Raw genomic sequence first — 19118 nt, forward strand, 5'->3', positions numbered from 1 at the left:
GGAACAAAAGATGCATTTTACTTTAAAGTTAAATTTATATGGAGCATTTTACCGCTTTAAGTTAAAAATACAATAATAGCACAAACATAAAAGTTCCTTTGTATATAAAAAAAAAATTTAAATGATATCTTAATAAACATTATATCTAGTAGTGAACATTCAAAATGAATCAAATTCCATCAAGTTGTCTTGAGACAAGAATGGGTATTGTTCAATACAGATATTGGTTTAAGGACAACTTTGATGAAAGTTTCTGATCCACTGCAAATGTAGACTAACAGTTATATACACTCATCGGCCACTTTATTAGGTACACCTGTCCAACTGCTCGTTAATGTAAATTTCTAATGGGCCAATAACATGGCAGCAACTCAATGCATTTAGACAAGTAGACATAGTCGAGATGACCTGCTGCAGTTCAAACTGAGTATCAGAATTTGAAAGAAAGGTGATTTAAGGTACTTTGAACGTGGCATGGTTGTTGATGCCAGACAGCTGGTCTGAGTATTTCAGAAATTGCTAATCTACTGGGATTTTCACGCACAACCATCTCTAGGGTTTACAGAGAATGGTCCGAAAAAGAGAAAATCTCCAGTGAGCGGAAGTTCTGTGCATAAATACTTTGTTGATGCCTTAGGTCAGAGGAGAATGGCCAGACTGGTTCCAGTTGATAGTTAGGCAACAGTAACTCAATCATTACAACCAAGGTATGCAGAAGAGAAACACTGAATGAACATCACGTCAAACCTTGAGGCGAATGGGCTACAGCAGCAGAAGACTGCTGACTGCTAAGTGGTGTAATGGTGTGGGGGATACTTTGCACAGATTGGGCCCTTTAGCACCAATTGAGCATTGTGTCAAGCCAGTCTACCCAAGTATTGTTGTTGACCATCTCTATCCCTTTATGACCACAGTGTACCCATCTTCTGATGGCTACTTTCAGCAGGATAACACACCAAGTCATAAAGCGCGAATCATCTCAGACTGTTTTTTTGAGCATGACAATGAGTTCACTGTACTCAAATGACCTCCTCAGTCACCATATCTCAATCCAATAAAGTACGTTTGAGATGTGGTAGAAAAGGAGATTTGCATTAGGGATGTGCAGCCAACAAAATCAGCAGCAACTGCGTGATGCTATCATGTCAATATGGACTAAAATCTCTGAGGAAAATTTCCAGTACCTTCTTGAATCTATTCCACGAAGGATTCAGACAGTAATACCCAGCACTAGTAAGGTGTACCTAATAAAGTGGCCAGCGGGTGTATAATATGCATGCAATAATTTGCATATATGGTAAATTACCTTCCTCTGTCAGCAGCAGGCGTAGGCTTGAGTGTGATCTGACGAGCATCTGATGACCTCGGTGCCTCTTGAACCTGGAAAAAAAATAAAAACTACTTTTATCAATAAAAAAAGGACAAATACTTGAACTTGACCGTTTATTTATTGCCACATCAGCAACTTATGGATATTCCATGAAAAAAATAAAAATAAGAAAAAAAATCAATACACCTAAAACATTTCAAGATAAGAAAATCTTCATATTTTCAATAAGAGATGATACACAAACAAATATATAAATAGAAATAAATAAAATGTACCTGTTAAATACATTCTAGTTCAATATTTGATAAATAACTTTTTCTATCGGTACTATTTTAAAAACATCCAAAGTGTCTTCATTTTAAGAATTTTGTCTAATGGTACTTAAACGTTCACATTCTAATAAAATGTGTTTTATTGTTAGAGCAGCTTGACAGTAATTACATGTTGGATGTGCATCATTTTTCAATAACGATTAAATATTAATGCAAATAGCAGAAAGTGCTGCTTGTGGTCCTTTACCTTGCTCTGGCCAGGCTCCTGAGCTTCATCTCTCTGTTCTCCATGTCTCTCCTGCTGTTCACGAAGTTCCCTCAGCTCTCGTTCTTGTCGGCTAAGTCGACCTTCATATTGAGACTTCAGTGCACTCATCCTCACCTCCAGCTCCTCTCGCTGCAGCTTCAGCTCCTCGTTTTCTTTCGCCAGCTGCTCCTTTGCACCTAAAACAGACACCGGTGCATTTACATTGCCATACTTTACACTGCAGCCCTGACTTTACTTTTTTAGTGCAAAAGAACTAATTCAGAAATCATTATGATATGCTGACTTTGTTTCAAGAAACACTTATTTTAAATGTTTGTGCTTTTCCAAAAAATCATCATATCACTCGGCTCTTAAGATTTTTCTGGACTTAACACCAGTAATCTTAAATAACTTATCTGTTTATGCAGAGGCTGATATTAATTCCTTGCCTGTGTTTTCACACACATATATCAGAGAACAGTACCAATGCATTCTATGGCACTTTTTAAATAAGTGTCATGATTTAACGGAAAGTCTAAATTGAGTTGGCCCACGGGGTCAAACATTTGCAGGATTAATGCACTAGTCAAATGTTCTGATTTACTAACTGTTGAGCTGGTTGAGCTTCTGTTTGGCCCCCAAGAAGGCTTTCTTGGTCTTCTCCTCTTTATCAGCGATCTGCTGTCGGAGCTGCTCCTCCAGTTTGCCCTTCTCCTGCAGTTCTGCTTTTAGACGGCTGAGCTCAGGCTGCACTTGTGTCAGCTGTTCCTGTAGGCTCTTCACCTCTGCTTCACGCTCCTGCAACGTCTGCACACACCAACATCAACACGTTTTAATATGCCGATAAACAACAAAGAACCTTACAACTACAAACTCCTCCAACTGTTTTCCGAAAAGCCCAATAAAGCAAAACAAGAACACCAGTCTCACTCCATCAAAATAACTTCACACTGCACTGTCTCAAAAGTAAATGAGCAAACAACACTCAATTACTCTCCTGCTTTCTGGATTAAAGACTTTATTACCATTATATAATGTGAACTAAACCAGAGAAACTCACATTGGCAGTGTCTGTGATTGTGTACTGTGTTTTACAACACAAGACCAGATGTGCCTTGACCGAGGGTTTAAACAGATGTGCCTCTGTACAAGTAATCATGGCAAGGAAGTTTTACTTCTATGTGACTTCAATGTTCTATATGCCTTCTATGTTCTATAATGTTTATTTTTTAAATGAGATGGTAAAGGGTTTGTTCATAAATTGTTTCATTTAGTAGTTTATTTAAGCATAAATACGGATCATTGTTCAAAAAAGACAACACAGCAAGTGTTAAATTGGTGCTTAACCATATGTGCTTAACATTAGATCATAGTCAAAGTCAGGTTTCTTCTTGAGTGAAAAGCATGGTTGAGCAGTCATTTATTAGATTATTTCAAGCGATTGTGTCTTTTCAGTCTTGGATTAAACTACTGAATTAATGTGGATAACTTTTATATTTGAATTGTATTGTTAAAGTATTTATAGTCCCTTTGAATGAAAAGGACATAAATCCTCCGATATTTTCATTTGTTCTTAAAAAAGATAGCAAGGAAGAATTAAAGGAACCCCCCACTTTTTTGTTTTACAAACTGTTCTTTATTTTTGTTGTATATGGAGTTTTGCATTCTGCATACTCATTCACATAACTGTACTAAAAGTAAACATGTTCATGAGTGTCTTCCAAATTTATCTACAATCAAATCATACTAAATTCTAATTGTATTCACTCGGCAACTATACGCTTTAATTTATTTTTTACCACTATTTTATCATGACATTTACTCTTTTTATACTTTATTTAGTATAAACAGCCTCATCCATTGGGTGATGTACATGCACAGTCAGTGAAGGCTTGTTCTGCAGAGCCAGACAAAAGCATAAATAAAGTTTTATGGGTTTGGAAAGATAAACACGGTCAGGTTCATGTACTTGAATAAACAAACTCCAGCTAGCACCAATAGAGGCTTCCTGTTTTTAAAAAGCAAAAATCACTTGACTAGACTTGAGAGCAGCACAATATGCCTTAAAGAGCCCGTATTATGGGTTTTTGAAAATGACCTTCCATGCTGTGTGCAACACGGCTCTAAGTAAATGAAAACATCCGGCTGATGTTTAAATCTACTGCTTCAACAATGTTGATAAGTGTGGCAGGTGCTTCTCTCGGTGTTGCGCTGAATGCAGTTAACCAAATTGCAACAGACTGGGTCATCAGAACAATCAGTGCAGATTAGCATTGAGCTAAGAAGGGATTTTAGGAACCAATGAAATCGCTGGACAAATCATATTGGAATGGGTAAATAAAAAAATAAATAAATAAATAAAAAGAAATGCATATTATAAGACAATGAAAGTGGTTCTGACCTGCATGCATATAAGTATAAGCCCAAAACCAAAATCTGATCTTTTTTAATGAATAATGGGGCTCTTTAAATGAAAGAGTACCTTCTGTATGCAGTCCAGCTGAGTTTCCAACTCTGAGGTTCGATTCTGTGTCTGACTCAATGAGCTCTTCAGGTTCTGAATCTCCTGCACTGAGGCCTGACGGTCTTCCTGCTCCTGGGCTGGTTTAGAAGCAGCCTCTGCCACCATCTGTCCAATTCATGAGACACTGATTAATACAGGATTTCTTTAATAGGATAAAAAATAATAATTGACATATTGTTGTATACCTTATCATGCTGTTCTTTGAGCTCTTCATACTGGGTTTTGTAGCGACGGCCAATTTTCTTGACCTGCGTGATGGTTTTGACTTTCTCCTGGATGTCCAGTGTTTTTGCCTCCAGCTCCTTCTTCAGACTGTCTCGTTCAGTGGTGACCTTCCCCAGACTGTCTTGCAGGTTCTGCACTTGGCTCTGAGCCGTGGTGATTGAAGCTTGGCTCCTGTTTGGTAGGTAGAGAATATTAAAAACCTCTATTAAGAGCAAAAACAGATTTTAAAGTTTATAATTCAATCAATTTGCACACTGACCGGGCCACCTCATTCTTCAGTTTGCCAGTCTCCTCTGTGAGCTGCTGGATGCGTTTAAGATGAGTCTCTCTCTCAGAATGAAGCTTCTTGCTTTCCTCCTGATCGCTGTCCTTCTGCTGATTCAAGAGTTGCTGCAAAACCAACCAAATCAGTTCAATATGGTAAAGAAGACCAGCAGTCAAGTTTAAACATGTCTCAAGATTGTTACATTCATTATACAGAAGAGAGAGATTGAGAGACCTGTGTGCGAGACTTCAAGCGCTTGACATCCTCCTCCAGAAGCCTCTTCTCAGCCTGTAACATGCCACTCTTCTCACTCAGTTCCCCATTGGCCTCCTGCAGAGGCTTGATGTCTGCTTCGAGCTTACGCATCTACAATATACAACATTGACATGACAGTCCATGTGCATAGTGTACACTTGGTGTTAAACGTGTTATTCTTTTTTGTAACCCTAACTGTTAACTCTAAACTCTGATTACTCTGATATTTGTTTAATGCAAAAAAAAAAAAACACATTACACAAGTATATAATCAATATACTTAAAGCAAAAAATTAACAAAAAATAATCAATCAATTTACTTTTATTTCAAACATTTTAGGTTGGAAGTAGCCCATGGCTCAGCTAATGAACTGTCACTTATGAGTAGGGCCAAAAGAAAGAAAAAAAAAGAAGAAAATCTGTGAAATTATGCAGAATGATTTTGAGTGCAACTAAAAATGGACTACTTTAAATTAAAAAAAAACATACATTTGTAACTTGTATTTAAGATTTACGATGCAAATCCAATTAAATCTACTCGTTTGGTAAACAAAGCAAGTATCTATAATAAATCTACTAAGTCAGAAAACATTACTTTAGAAACTGTATTGTAAACAAATCATAAATATTTACATGTTATTCATTAAAATTAATGAAAGTATTATATAAAAGCAGAATAAATAGACTCACAATGGGCTAAAGAAATTGTAGATTTCTGCACAAATAGATTCCACATGGGCCTACTTATGAGGTAGTGAAGTTTAAATTGATCATTTATTTGCTGTATAACCATTTGAGTAAAGAAAAAATATATATTTGAAAACACTCCTGCTGGTTTGCAATTTCTGGGTTAAGACATGACAACACTGCTTGTTCTCAAACTACATTTACTCATATTAAATTACTTAACCAGGACTCATTTTAAGATTCCAGAAGTTTCCAGATTTGTATGGTGGCATGCAGTGATGTAAAATAACTAATTACAAATACTCAAATTACTGCAATTGAGTAGTTTTTCTCAAAAATTGTAATTAGCTTACAAGTTAGTTTTGTACCAAGTAGTTTGTATGTACTTTCTTTCCCTAAAGTACATTTTTATTGCAGCATCTGTACTTTTACTTCACTACATTGCTTCAACCTGCAGTCACTACTTTGTTTCTTGCCTATGGGGGTTAGAAAAATCAGTCCTGTGGTTCCTGACCAATCAAATCGCACATAGAAGAAAATCACATCATAAGGAACTACCTCAAGACATGTGCGCTTTATAATTGCAGCAAACTGCTTGGAAGCATTAAAAGTGTTGAAGAAGTCCAAAATCTTTACACGCATTGACCTAGAGCACAGGTGTCAAACTTAGTTCCAAAAGGGCCGCAGCCCTGCACAGTTTAGTTCCAACCCTAATTAAACACACCTGATCCAACTAAGGGAGTCCTTCAGGCTTGTTTGAAACCTACAGGTAAGTGTGTTGGAGCAGGGTTGGACTTAAACTGTGCAGCGATTCGGCCCTGTAGGAATTGAGTTTGACACCCCTGACCTAGAGACTGTTTAGATGCATGTTACTAATGAGAAGATCACGGATGTTTACTGTATGTTTATGTCCAAAAACACCCAGCCGGCACAAGATGTCAACATGACTTCAGATTGACGTTGTGCCCTCATGTCATGGGGATGTTGCATTTTCTTTGGAAATGAAAATCGGGTTGACATCTGAACTCAAAGTCAGACCAATATCAATGTCCAACCTAAAACCAACCAAATATCAACGTCTAATGATGACACAGTTTGAAGTTGTGTGGACATTACCACTAAGATGTCTATCAGATGTTGGATTTTGGTTGCCATACCGGACCAAGAAATGTCAGTATTTGATGTTAATATGACGTTGGTTTAAGATGATGGCTCGATGTTGGATTTTGGTCACTTTCTAACAACCTAAAATCGACCAAATATCAATGTCATTTGACAACATTATTGAACTTCAAAATATCGTTGTCCTTAGACGCTGGCTAGCATTAAATTTTAGTCACCTGACATAACCTAAATCTAACCTAATATTAACATCTTATGATGTTGTGTGCCTTCTGGGCAATAACTAAATGCACTACAGAATGTTTACACACACACCCACATGTACAAATTACATGTAAAAGTATCAGCTATTCACAGCGTAATACTCACTACTCACTACTCTTAAGTACATTTGAAAGGTGTAATTTTTACTCATACCTTGAGTAATATTTACAACAGATACTTTTACTCTATTCGCACTAAATTTTTTACGCAAGTACAGGTACTTTTACTAGCGTAAAAATTTCCAGTACTCTTTCCACCACTGGTGGCATGTTGATTCTGCCTTCTTTTTTTTTACACTGCAAGTAGGAGATACGTTATTTTTAAATATATTGTATTTTTCTTAAAATTAACTCAATTCTATATACCTACGAAGAATGTCAAGTCAAGAAAGTAGTCTTCATGAATGATGCATAATATATGCATTTAAGAACTTGCCTTGGCCTGAGTCTGCTGCAGCTCATGCTCCAGTCGATTTTTCTCATTTTTCAGCATTTTGTTGGTCTCTGTAAGAGCACTCATGCTCTCCATCCTCTTCATCGTCTCTTCCTGCTGTACCAAGGTCTTTGTTGTCACCTGAAGAAAAGAGATAAATGCATTTTTATTTAAATCAGATCAAGTTACAATCAACAACAACCACAACAAAAAAAAACATTCAAATGGATGTATTAGCCAAACATAAAAACTTAAAGCAGATTTTAAATCTAATCCCTCAAATCTAAACTTGCACAACGCAAACGACATGAGCTCCTGTTTATAAAACTCAATTACGGTGAACAAAAAACGTTAAGGACCTGCAACTTCTCTCTCTCTACATTCAGGCTGTCCTGTAGTTCCTTCAGCTCGCACTCCAGATACTCCATGCGCTGTTTGTAGCGAAGGGTCTCCACCTCGGCCACTTCCAGTCGGGTCTCTGCAATCTCCTTCTCCCGCCGGACAAACCTGATGGGTAAGAGGGTCTACGTCATCACTAGCTCTTACTCATACATACAGTGATGCATTTTAAAGATCATGTCGATAAAGGGGTTTTACCTGAGGATGTCCAGTATCTGCTCATGAGACTTGCCCTCCTCGTTCAGAGAGATGTTCAGACTGCTCTCTCCAGTCTCCTGCTGGGTTGAGGCAGTGATCCTGCTGCTCAAGTTCTCCATCTGCTCATGGAGCAAAGTGTTCTGCTTCTGCAGCTCCTCGGCTCTCTTCTGCTCTTTAGAAAGCGTTTCCTAAAAATAAAAATAAAAAAGTCAGGCAAATAAAATAGTGCTAAAAGGAAAGGTCATGAACTACAGCCCAACCAAAAAAGCAAGACTTTGTTTAATTGTATAAAATACATAATTTAATTATTGTTTTGATTACCAAAACTGCAATCCCAATAAATAAAATCAAGCCAAATAAGTTATTTTGATAAAACATTACTAAATAAAACATGGAGTACAATAGAACTACAACATAATATAATAAACACTATACTATAATAGATTAGCAGTGCTTCCCACAGGTTTAAAATATAATTGAGGTGGTAGCCGAATTACCTACATGCGATTTAATAGAAAAAAAAATTAAAAAAATATTTTAAAAAAATACTTTTTTAGCAATATTTATTATACATCTAAAAACATCTATAAAAACATTTCTAACGAGTTTAGATGTTATTTCGTCCTCTCTGAGTAAATAGAAAAGTTTATCCGAGTCGTTTAGATCAGAGAATTAATTATATGTTTCTCTCGATCTTACGGCTGTGCACACGCTGTCAGCTGCAAAGCCAAGCAAAAGTAAATCAGGCTTAAAATAAAAGTGTAATGGAAAAACACTTAATCTTAATGACGGCTTAGAAAGCGAAACCAAAAGCAGAATCCCAGACATTTTAGGAGATTTAGAAACCCTGGACACACACATTTTTAAGTCCCTAAAAAGGTGCGTCTCTGTGGTTCTCTGCAGAGAAGATTTTCCATTTTTTATTGGGCAAATACAAAAGTGTAAGGATAATAATAATAAATAAATCAAAAAATGTCACCAAATATACTTGGGCGGCTGTTAATATACCTAGGCACCAGTCCAAGTAAAGTCTATGTGTGGGTAGCACTGGATAAGAATAGTTAAATCAGTTCATTTATTTATATATATATATATATATATATATATATATATATATATATATATATATATATATATATATATATATATATATATATATATATATATATATATATATTTTATTTATTTTTTTTCTTCCTTGGAATATTTTATGACTTGGACAAAACACAGATAAAATTCCACGAGTTTCAATGTCTGGAATATACCTTTTAAAATCCAACTTTTTGGGCATTTTTGGGAAGCCTGATTATAGCATTTGATTTATGAGAGCCTGTAAAGCTCACTAGCATCACTCTGCATCATTCATTTTACATTCTTCCTCCTCTGCCATCCACAAGGTCTTACCTTTAGTCTCTTCTCCTGCATTACCCAGTCTGTGCGGTACTGATGCAGTTCAGATGCAGCTTTCTGAGCTTTCTCCTCGAGCTGCTTCATGTTTTGTGTTAAAAGCAGTCCCTGTTTCTTGGCGGCCTGCAGGGCTTCCACATCTGCAGCATGCAGCATGAGCTCTCGCTCGTATTTATTCTGAGCCTCTGCAGCCAGCTTAGCCTGAAGCAAAAAATATAAGACACAGGTAAGTAAACATAAGAAATTCTACAATTAGATGCCTGAAGACATGATTGGCTAATTTAGTGTAAGAGTTTCACATCTACCTGTACTTTGCTGTCCTGTGTGGCTTTCTGCTCCTGAGTGACTGCTGCTGTAGATCTCTGCAGAGCTTCCTGAAGCTCAGTCTGCATATTTGTCATGCTCCTTTTCAGCTCCTTCACCTGTCAATCAGGCAAAACAAAAGGTTCCAATATTCAGAACTTTGCTTTTAAGAATAGCTGCCAAGTCACGTATGGTTAAAATTACTTTATGGACGCATGTACGCACAAAAAAAACAGTAAATACTTTTTTTTTATTCAGAACAGTCTAATGGTTGTGTTGTTGAAAATGGTGTTGAATTTCTGAATATTTTCTAGGTTTTCTAAAAATAAAGAAGTTCTCAGGTAAAAGCAGAAGTGTTTTGTTACGGAAGATTTGTAACAATGAGTAAAGTAATTTGATCTGGCAAGGTCATCCCAACACAGTTTAAATACAATTATTTATTTTAATCATATAAATTCATAAATTAGTATATTTCCACCTGATTCACCACCAAGAGAATCTCAGCTTTTTTTGGAACTTCCAACACTTGGCTAACCAAGGTCCTTCCTTTCAACCAAGTGTGGAAAGTCAGCAAAATTAACTTTTTATATCATCTAACAGACCAACCTTATGTTTGGCTTGAGGATATGCATGACTATATCTTTGAACAAAGGTTTAATGTGCACTCTTATTTGTTTTTCATGTGCGTGTATGTGCTGCCATATATGTATGTTTGTGTTACAAACTGACAGTTCAAACATGTAGTCTATAAAGGATAACATGTAAAACAATGGTCTCAAACTCAATTCCTGGAGGGCCACAGCTCTGCATAGTTTAGCCCCAACCCCCTCCAACTCACACCTGCCTAATAGTCTCTAGTAGTCTTGAACACCATGATTAGTTGGATCAGCTGTGTTTGGTTAGTGTTGGAACAAAACTGCAGTGTTGCGGCCCTCCAGGAATTGAGTTTGAGACCTATGATGTAGAAAGTGAATAATATATAGAAACTTCTTCCATAGTCGCCTTATACTAAACAAATGTTTTACAAATGTGTTAGTTGCCCTCACTCTACAAGTACTTTAAATTTGAATGGAAATATATAAACCAAATGAGCCATTAATTACTAATATAAATTAATAATGAACAACACTTATGCAGCATTTATTAATCATAGTTCAACATTTACTAATGCATTACTAAAATTAATTAAAAGGTGTGATTGCTAATATTAATGCACAGTAAGTTAACAAGAACTAACAAGGAACAATAGCATTTTCATTGACTAATGTTAACAAAGATGAATAAATACTGTTATAAATGTATTGTTTATGTTAGAAAATATATGAACTAACATTATTTATTGGAACCTTATCACAAAGTGTTACCCCCCAAAAAAAAAATTCTACAAACCACTTTTAGACCTGTATGACCAGGGTGACTCAAGATTTTTTGCCATCAACTTTTAACACCCTGGTGTGGCTAAATTACACAATTGTGATTTATATTCAGGCAAGTCGCAAACATGGACATGCCATTCAATTGTGCTCCTTACCCGTTCTTCAACACTATCCACAGCTTTCATCTTCTCCTGCTGGAGCTCCAACTTCTCCTTCTCCGCTTCCACCAAACGGGCTTCCAGCTGCTGATTCAACTCCCGAGCCATCTTCAGCTGGTTGTCAGTGGAGGTCCGTGCTTGCTCAGCCAACTGAAAGAGGAATAATCTTTGAGCATGGTGGCTACTTTAATAGTGGTTTAGCCGTTTATAATGCTGGTTGTAAGGCAATAATGACCTGTTTCTCCTTGTTCACAGACTCCTCCAAGCTGAGCACCATAGATCTATACTGCTCTACATTGGTGGTGGTGTTCTTCAAGCGTTCTTTCAGGTCAGAGTTCTGTTCCTCGACCTGCTGTAGACGTGCACGAAGATCATCTGCCTCTTGTTGAGGAACGCTGGGAGCTGAAACTGGACATAACAAAAACAATATTACTTATACAGGACTGGAACTTATTTGACAGTCAATATTTCATTATTTTGTGTGTACCTCTGGGTAATGTCCTGACAGGCTGCTTAGGTGCTGCACTCTGATTCTCATTGTTGTTCAGTTGCTGTCTCAAAGAGGTCACCTGCTGTTCAGCAGATCTCAGCAGCTCTTTAGTCTTCTGGTGTAGTGCGGTCTGCGACTCCAGCTTCTTCTTAGCCTCCAACAGCTGAGTCTAGTTAATGAAAACAAGAAATTATTTCCACAAGTCTTCTGGGTAGGCATGCATTTGTTAGCCAAAAATGCCATTTTCAGATTTCAACCGAAAGAGAAAAATCATCACTGTGCTTATGAAATGCATTCATATCACAGTCAAAATAGATCAATAGTCCACTCTGTGGATATAACACTGAGTTACATGTATACTTGTATCTTCATGAACTGCTTGAGCTCACCAGAGCAGCAAATTCCACTCAAATAACGCACCGATGGGACATTTCTATGCACTTGTTCCTGCTGTTCACAACAGCGCCAGTGCTGTTATGGCAATGCTGATAAACTGACACTGTACAACTCGTTCAATTGCTGCTTCCAAAATCATCTACTTCGAGGACGTACAACATTTAAATTAGAATTTACAACATGACTTTTAGAAAAGTATGTTCTATATGATATGAATGAAATTCAAACGCACTACATCTGCCATTTGTCATTATAACTTGCGTCAGTTTGACCCCTTCACTCATATTACTCAGGGCCTAATGGGATAGTACAGCGTCCTTTAGATGCTGTGGTGTCTGGATGTTTAATGACATTAATTGTAAAAGATACAAAACTTTACTTAGATATTCGGATACTCATATACTTGCAAAACCAGCTATAAGCAATGAAAAGAAACATAAGAGATGCTTTCGACAGAGTTCGAAGAGGTTAAGGATGACGTACTGCTGTGGGTCAGTTTTCTGCTGACCATAAAGGAAGAAATTATGACACTTTTAACCAATTATATCAACCGAAAAGCCTGGGAGCTTTATCTTCAGAGGAAGATATTCTTTGCCAGTTAGAAGCTATGGCCTTGGAGGACAAGACCCCTAAAAGACTGCCTGAATGCTGATTTAATAGAAGAAGCACTTTGCTTTGTTTTTATTCATGTGCATCACCCTAGAGAGTAACTACTCAGCTCTGGAAAACAAAGAGATGTCTTTGTATTTACATTTTTGAGATGTGCTCAAGTATAATCAAACAGTGATTATTGCTTTGCTGTGCATTTACTCAGAACCAACAGACATTTTCTTCTCCATATTAACATTTGAGATATACTCAAGTATTGACCATTTCAATGTTGTGATGTCATTGGCCACTGCATATTTCTTGCTTGTTATCAAACTATTTAATAACTGTAACAAGAGGCAATTCAATCATAACTTGTTGTTAAAACAGCTTTCATAACATTATTTTTCAATTTGTTGCTCTTTTTGGATTCTCAGAAGCTATAGAAATAAAAAAAAATGTAAAACAAGAAATGTGTTGGAACCATTGTTTTTGTTTACATGCCTCAAATTGGTCTATATCAAAATTTTGTTAAACTCATGTATATCAAAACATTGATGGCTTAAAACATGATATGCTTCAGGAGAATGTGAATGGCTTTCGAAGAGAGACTAAAGCCCTGTGGGAGAGGAATCAAAAGATGTCTGCCACCCATCAGAGACATGAGCAAATCATTCACACAATGACTCAAGACCTGAGGGAGGCCAATGAGAAACTGACCAAGGCTGAGGTCAGATAACATTCCATTAGCTTTTACAGTCACATCCCAGCCGACTTTATCAAAGCACGCTTTTTCACTTTGGATTTTTTCTTAAAGGGATAGTTGAACATACAAACCAGCAGCGCACTTAAACAGACTTCTGTATACTGTGTTCACACCAGACGCGGAAATAGTCGCGTGAACATTTGAGGTTACTCGCTTCATTCGCGCGTCAAACCCTGCTTTATTCGCGCGTCAAACCCTGCTTCATTCGCGCGTCAAACCCTGCTTCATTCGCGCGTCAAACCCTGCTTCATTCGCGCGTCAAACCCTGCTTCATTCGCGCGTCAAATTCACTTCAGAACAGACGCGGATTCGCGTGATGGGCAGGGCTTCTGTCTGCCCCGTGACTCTAACTTCATAGCTAAAGGGCTAACATGGATTTTATGAAGAAAATACCAGTGTTTATGTGCTTTATGTAGGATGATAAACAGCGTCGATACGTTTAGAGCCATGTCTGAGTCCACTACATCCTTTCAGAGGTGCATCCAGCTCTTTAAGCTCATAGACTCCTCCAGAAACTGAACCTGGCTGATGGAGGTTTTCAGCGGTGCTTCTGACTGAGCCCAGCCCAGTTTAATGAACTTCTTGTCTGTGTCTGCTGGGGGATTTACTTGGGACACCGACAACAGGCGATACGTCACAATCACTCCCCCACAAGAGCAAGCTACTGATTGGTTAACGTGGCGCGAATGTCCGCTGAAGTTCAGATTTGCGATTGCGAGTGATTCGCGTGAAACGCACATTAAGCACGTCAAACACGCAAAACGCTCATTAGGCCGTTTATTCTCAGTGGAGAATAAAGTAAACGGTTTTGTTTTGTTCTTATATTCGTTTTATTCTTTTTTATTAATAAAAGTGTATTTTCCTTCATTTTCTTCCTGGAGTGGACATTAGCTTTATTCGCAGAACCCATCAAAAAACCTCATGATAAGTTATGAATCTAATTACTTCTTGAAAAACATTACAAAAGATGGTCCTAAACAAAACTATAGCTAAGAAATATAGTGAAGAGAGGATCTCGGTTTCTTTATTTAATTTGGGTATTAAATAAATGGCATAAAGCACAATGCGCAGTACAGAATCTCACCAGAAGTAGTAGGTCATCAGAGTACTTCTCATCTACCATTTTTCAAAAACTATGAATTTGGATAAACTTTCCAGCTCCCATTCAATTTTTAACATACTATATAGTATAGAATTATGCTCTTTCTGATGCAGCCCAAGTAGATCCAATTTTACTGGCTTTTTTGTTTTTATTTCAGCCTGGAATTTTAATTTCGGTGCATCCATATTTATGGGTGTTGACAGATTAATTAACCCTAAATGATTCATAATAAACGAAGGAGCTTACATCTTGGTTGCGTTCCAGTGCGTGTCTCTGTTCCACTTCTTGCTCCAGCCTCTTCTTTAACTGGATGATCTCCTTTTCCAGATGCTGGATTTGATTATTGTAGCGCTGTTTGGTCTCAGTTTCAGAGCGCTCCATGGTGAGCTATAACATGGAAAAAATATATTAAAAGGAGAGTGCATGTAAAATTGAACATTACCTTAGCAATAACTCACTTTTAAGAATTATATTTTTCTTTTGAACACAAAACACAACAAAAGTTGTGAAGTAATTTGGGGAAAAAAAAGTCATTAATATCCATAGTAGGAACCAAAAGATTCTAGGGAAGACAATGACTACTGTTCTGACTAAACATTTTTCAGTATTTCTTTCTTTGTGTTTAACTTAAAAGTGTAGAATGAGTAAATAATGACAGAGAGGGGGGGGGGGGGGGTGGTGGTCAACTATCCCTTTAAGAACAAAGCCAAAGTGAAAAAGCGTGCTTTGATAAAGTCGGCAGAGATGTGTATACCTGAATGGATTTGAGGTTGGTGAGCAGAAGGTTCTGGCTCCGCTGTTCAGTCAGGATAGACTCTTTCTCCTGGTTGAGTCTGTTTTCCACCTGCTTCAGAATGTCTCGTTCCTTACGGATGTTTTCAGCCCGCGACTGGCAGAAAGAAAACAAAACGATGCTAAATTCCAGATTAACTTAGAAAATTCATTAAAGCTAATGGAATGTTCTCTGACCTCGGACATGGTCAGTTTCTCATTGGCCTCCCTCAGGTCTTGAGTCATTGTGTGAATGATTTGCTCATGTCTCTGATGGGTGGCAGACATCTTTTGATTCCTCTCCCGCAGGGCTTCAGTCTCTCTTCGAAAGCCATTCACATTCTCCTGAAGCATATCATACCTGCCATAGAACCATTCAGAATTTAAGCATTCAATCCATTGCAATTATTAGGATATGAACCAAACAAGCAATTTAAATGTATTAAATGATTATATATATTCACTAAATTCTATAATGTTGTATATATATATATATACAATATATATATATAAATAATAAATACATTCAATATTATCACTACAAATGTTGTGCACCGATTACAAATCATTTTAAATAAGGTTACTAAAATCTAAATGTATTAAAATGGTCAATTTAATGAGATCCTTTATTTAATAAAGTTAATAAAAATATAATGATGTTGAATATACTAAACTTCTTCCTCAAGATTAACCTAAAGATTCTAAAACAGTTTCTTTAACAGCCCTCATATTTGTGCATGAAATATTGAACAAGAAATAAAAACATGTATAAATATGTCAAAACATGAAGGGAAGACCTATTTGCAACAAACTGAAAATATGTAGCTGTCGCTAAATTACTATTTCAGGTCTGATGTTCTCACCGTTTAGAGGCAAACTCCAGCTGAGAGGACAGTTTGGCCTTTTGTGAGAGCAGGTCAGACACTTGACCACGAAGCCTCTCAATCTGCTCATTTAGAAGCTTGTCATTTTCGGCCTTCTCCTTTTTATATGTAGTAAAGGCATCATTTATCTACGAGAAGAAAAGATGAATTCAACCATTAATACAGAATGTTCAAATGAGTTTTGTGCTTCAGAGTCATTATTAAAATTAAAGCTTCTTCTTCTTTTTATCATTCTAAATCCAAACATAAGATTTACACCCACAAAACACAAAAATGAAAGTCTATGAGAATATTCATACATGGATGTTAGGAATACAATGACAACAAATTTAAAGAGACAGCTCACAAAAACTTAACATTCCATCATTTACTTAGCCCTTACTTTTTCCTTTTTTTTTTTGAAGAAAGCTGGAGTCAATGTTTTCAATGTAAAGAAACTCAATGTTCTTAAAACACTAGAGGAAGAGTAAATGGTCCTTTTTTGCATTAACTAACATCTTGCTGGGAAGTTGAGCAACTGACCCAGGCTTTACATATTTCAAGATGACTTGAGCTGTGTCATTTAACATTAAATGTCAAGAAAACTGTTTTTATGTGCTTCTCCATAAGAAATAGGCCTGCAACAGACATATTTGAGGTGCTGATTAAAAATAAAGTTATTGAAGAAGTGAACAAATTTAAGTACCTTGGCATAACTCTAGACATTAATTTTAAATTTGATAGTCATGTTAATGTGTAAGAGGGTCAAGCCAAGTATAAACCGTTTTAGTTTCATTAGAAGATTTTTAACAATTAAACTGCAAAATTATACAAGCACACAATATTTGACTCGATGTAAAAACAAGCAATTCAAATGATTGCCTTAAAGCCTCTGCGATGGCATTATGTGAGGTTTTTATGTAAACATAATATTTTTAGTTTTGATAGTTTTATTAAATTTAATTATTTTACAGTTTTTTTTAAATGTTATCATGTTCCAATGCAGTTTTCTGATCTAATCAGTACGCATCAAACCTCTCACAAAGTCACATGAGCAAGTGCTAATGATGACTGTCTGGTATCAAGTTTTTTCTGTTAAGGGAACCAAATTGTAGAATGATTTACCCGTTAGCCCTAAATTGCAAAGTAATATAAATATTTTTAGTAGTTCTTAAAAATTGGTTAAAAACAATACAGCAGTGTTTGCACAAATAGTCTACTATGGGTTATTTGATCATGCAAGAATTAAAATGTCATGTATATGCATCCATATTATTTTATATGTTCAGCCCCCATGGACAGGTGTTGAGAGCTAGCAAACCTGCTATAACATTTAAATGAATTTGGTTGTCCAGTGTAATTGTGATGTCCATGTCAAATAAATAAATAAATAAATAAATAAAATGTAGTCTTTGGATAAGCTTAATTTTTCTACTTAAAGTGGAGAACTTCAGTGAGACTACATGTCTAACCTGTTTAAGTGCTGCTTTTGACTGGGTTGCCTGGAAAGATTCTGCAGCAGCAGCCCTTAGTGGTGTGGATCTAGTGGCCATGGGTCCTGGCCTGCTGGGAGTAGTGGACTGAGATCCGCCATCTGAACCTTAACACAATCACCAGCAAATGAGTTGCACTTCAGTTTACACTTGGATTATAGATTAGGAAAATAAAAGTGAAGCAATAATTTCTCACCCTGTGGTGGAAGCTCGACTCCGGCTGTCTGCAAAAGGATACGGTACATGTCTCTCTGGCGGATGGCAGATTCAGCCAGCAGCTTCTGATGGTTTTGCTGTTCCTTGATCTGCTCCAGCTCCTTCTGAACCTTCTCCAGACTTTGTTCCAATTCTGTTTGCCTGAGATAACAGAGGTGAATTTTTAATGACCTTCAAATAGTTAATAAAGTATAGGAGGACATGGACTGATTCTATGTCTTCTGTCTTCTAAATGACTGATGATACTTGTAGGAATTAATTAAAACCACAACGGGTTACTTTGCATACATTTGAAAAACATTTGCCTTCCGTTCATCTTTGTATTGCAAAATAAGACTTTGCCCCCTCTTTTTTTCTGAAAATTTCTTAAAATGATTGGTGGCATTTCAGGTTTAGGGGAATCCAAATGACTGAAACAAATCATTGCAATTAATTAATATGGTTGTGCAACAAATAATTCTAATATGTCAGTGTAAAAAAAAATCTATATTATAAAATGCATTTTAAGGGATAGTTCATCCAAAAATGAAACGGTTTTCATTATTTTCTCATCCTCCACTTGTTCCAAATCTTTTTGAAGTTTTTTTTCATGTGTAAAACACAAGGGAAGATTTACTAAAAAATGCTTAAAAAATCAACTAAAAATAAAAACAGCCATTGACCAATTGTATTTTTTTTGTATTATTATTTCTACTATGGATGTCAATGACTGTTTTCCCCAACATTCTTCAGAATTTTATCTTTTGAGTTAAAACAGAAAAAAGAAACTCATAAACATTAACCACTTGAGCACAAGTAAATGATACGCCTGTCATGATACCCATTTTTTGCTGTATTATATATTGCGATACACGGTATTATTGTCATTTTAGGTCCATTTTAAGACACTCATTATATAACGCCAAGACAATATAATAGCATCACAATGCAAGTGCAAATATTTAATTATAGTCATTTTAACAATTTAAT

At 36.4% G+C, this 19118-nt stretch overlaps 1 protein-coding gene across 3 annotated transcripts in view; it reads right to left on the reverse strand.

The window, feature by feature from the left end:
• LOC141378042 (nucleoprotein TPR-like) overlaps window positions 1–19118 on the reverse strand; it is an 84605-nt gene that overhangs the window by 18611 nt on the left and 46876 nt on the right. For all 3 annotated transcript variants that reach the window (XM_073924918.1, XM_073924908.1, XM_073924913.1), the window contains 21 exons: window positions 18130–18290; window positions 17913–18040; window positions 16441–16589; window positions 15776–15938; window positions 15561–15695; window positions 15053–15193; window positions 11952–12123; window positions 11700–11872; window positions 11462–11614; window positions 9933–10049; window positions 9625–9828; window positions 8221–8408; window positions 7983–8130; window positions 7627–7764; window positions 5098–5229; window positions 4858–4988; window positions 4559–4769; window positions 4332–4478; window positions 2458–2656; window positions 1850–2046; window positions 1307–1380 (listed from right to left, as the gene is read on the reverse strand). In XM_073924918.1, the coding sequence (XP_073781019.1) occupies window positions 1307–1380; window positions 1850–2046; window positions 2458–2656; window positions 4332–4478; window positions 4559–4769; window positions 4858–4988; window positions 5098–5229; window positions 7627–7764; window positions 7983–8130; window positions 8221–8408; window positions 9625–9828; window positions 9933–10049; window positions 11462–11614; window positions 11700–11872; window positions 11952–12123; window positions 15053–15193; window positions 15561–15695; window positions 15776–15938; window positions 16441–16589; window positions 17913–18040; window positions 18130–18290 (3261 nt within the window). The remainder of the gene's footprint in view (window positions 1–1306; window positions 1381–1849; window positions 2047–2457; window positions 2657–4331; window positions 4479–4558; window positions 4770–4857; window positions 4989–5097; window positions 5230–7626; window positions 7765–7982; window positions 8131–8220; window positions 8409–9624; window positions 9829–9932; window positions 10050–11461; window positions 11615–11699; window positions 11873–11951; window positions 12124–15052; window positions 15194–15560; window positions 15696–15775; window positions 15939–16440; window positions 16590–17912; window positions 18041–18129; window positions 18291–19118) is intronic.

This window comes from Danio rerio, chromosome 2 (genome assembly GCF_049306965.1).
Source record: "Danio rerio strain Tuebingen ecotype United States chromosome 2, GRCz12tu, whole genome shotgun sequence".
NCBI classification, from domain to species: Eukaryota; Metazoa; Chordata; class Actinopteri; order Cypriniformes; family Danionidae; genus Danio; species Danio rerio.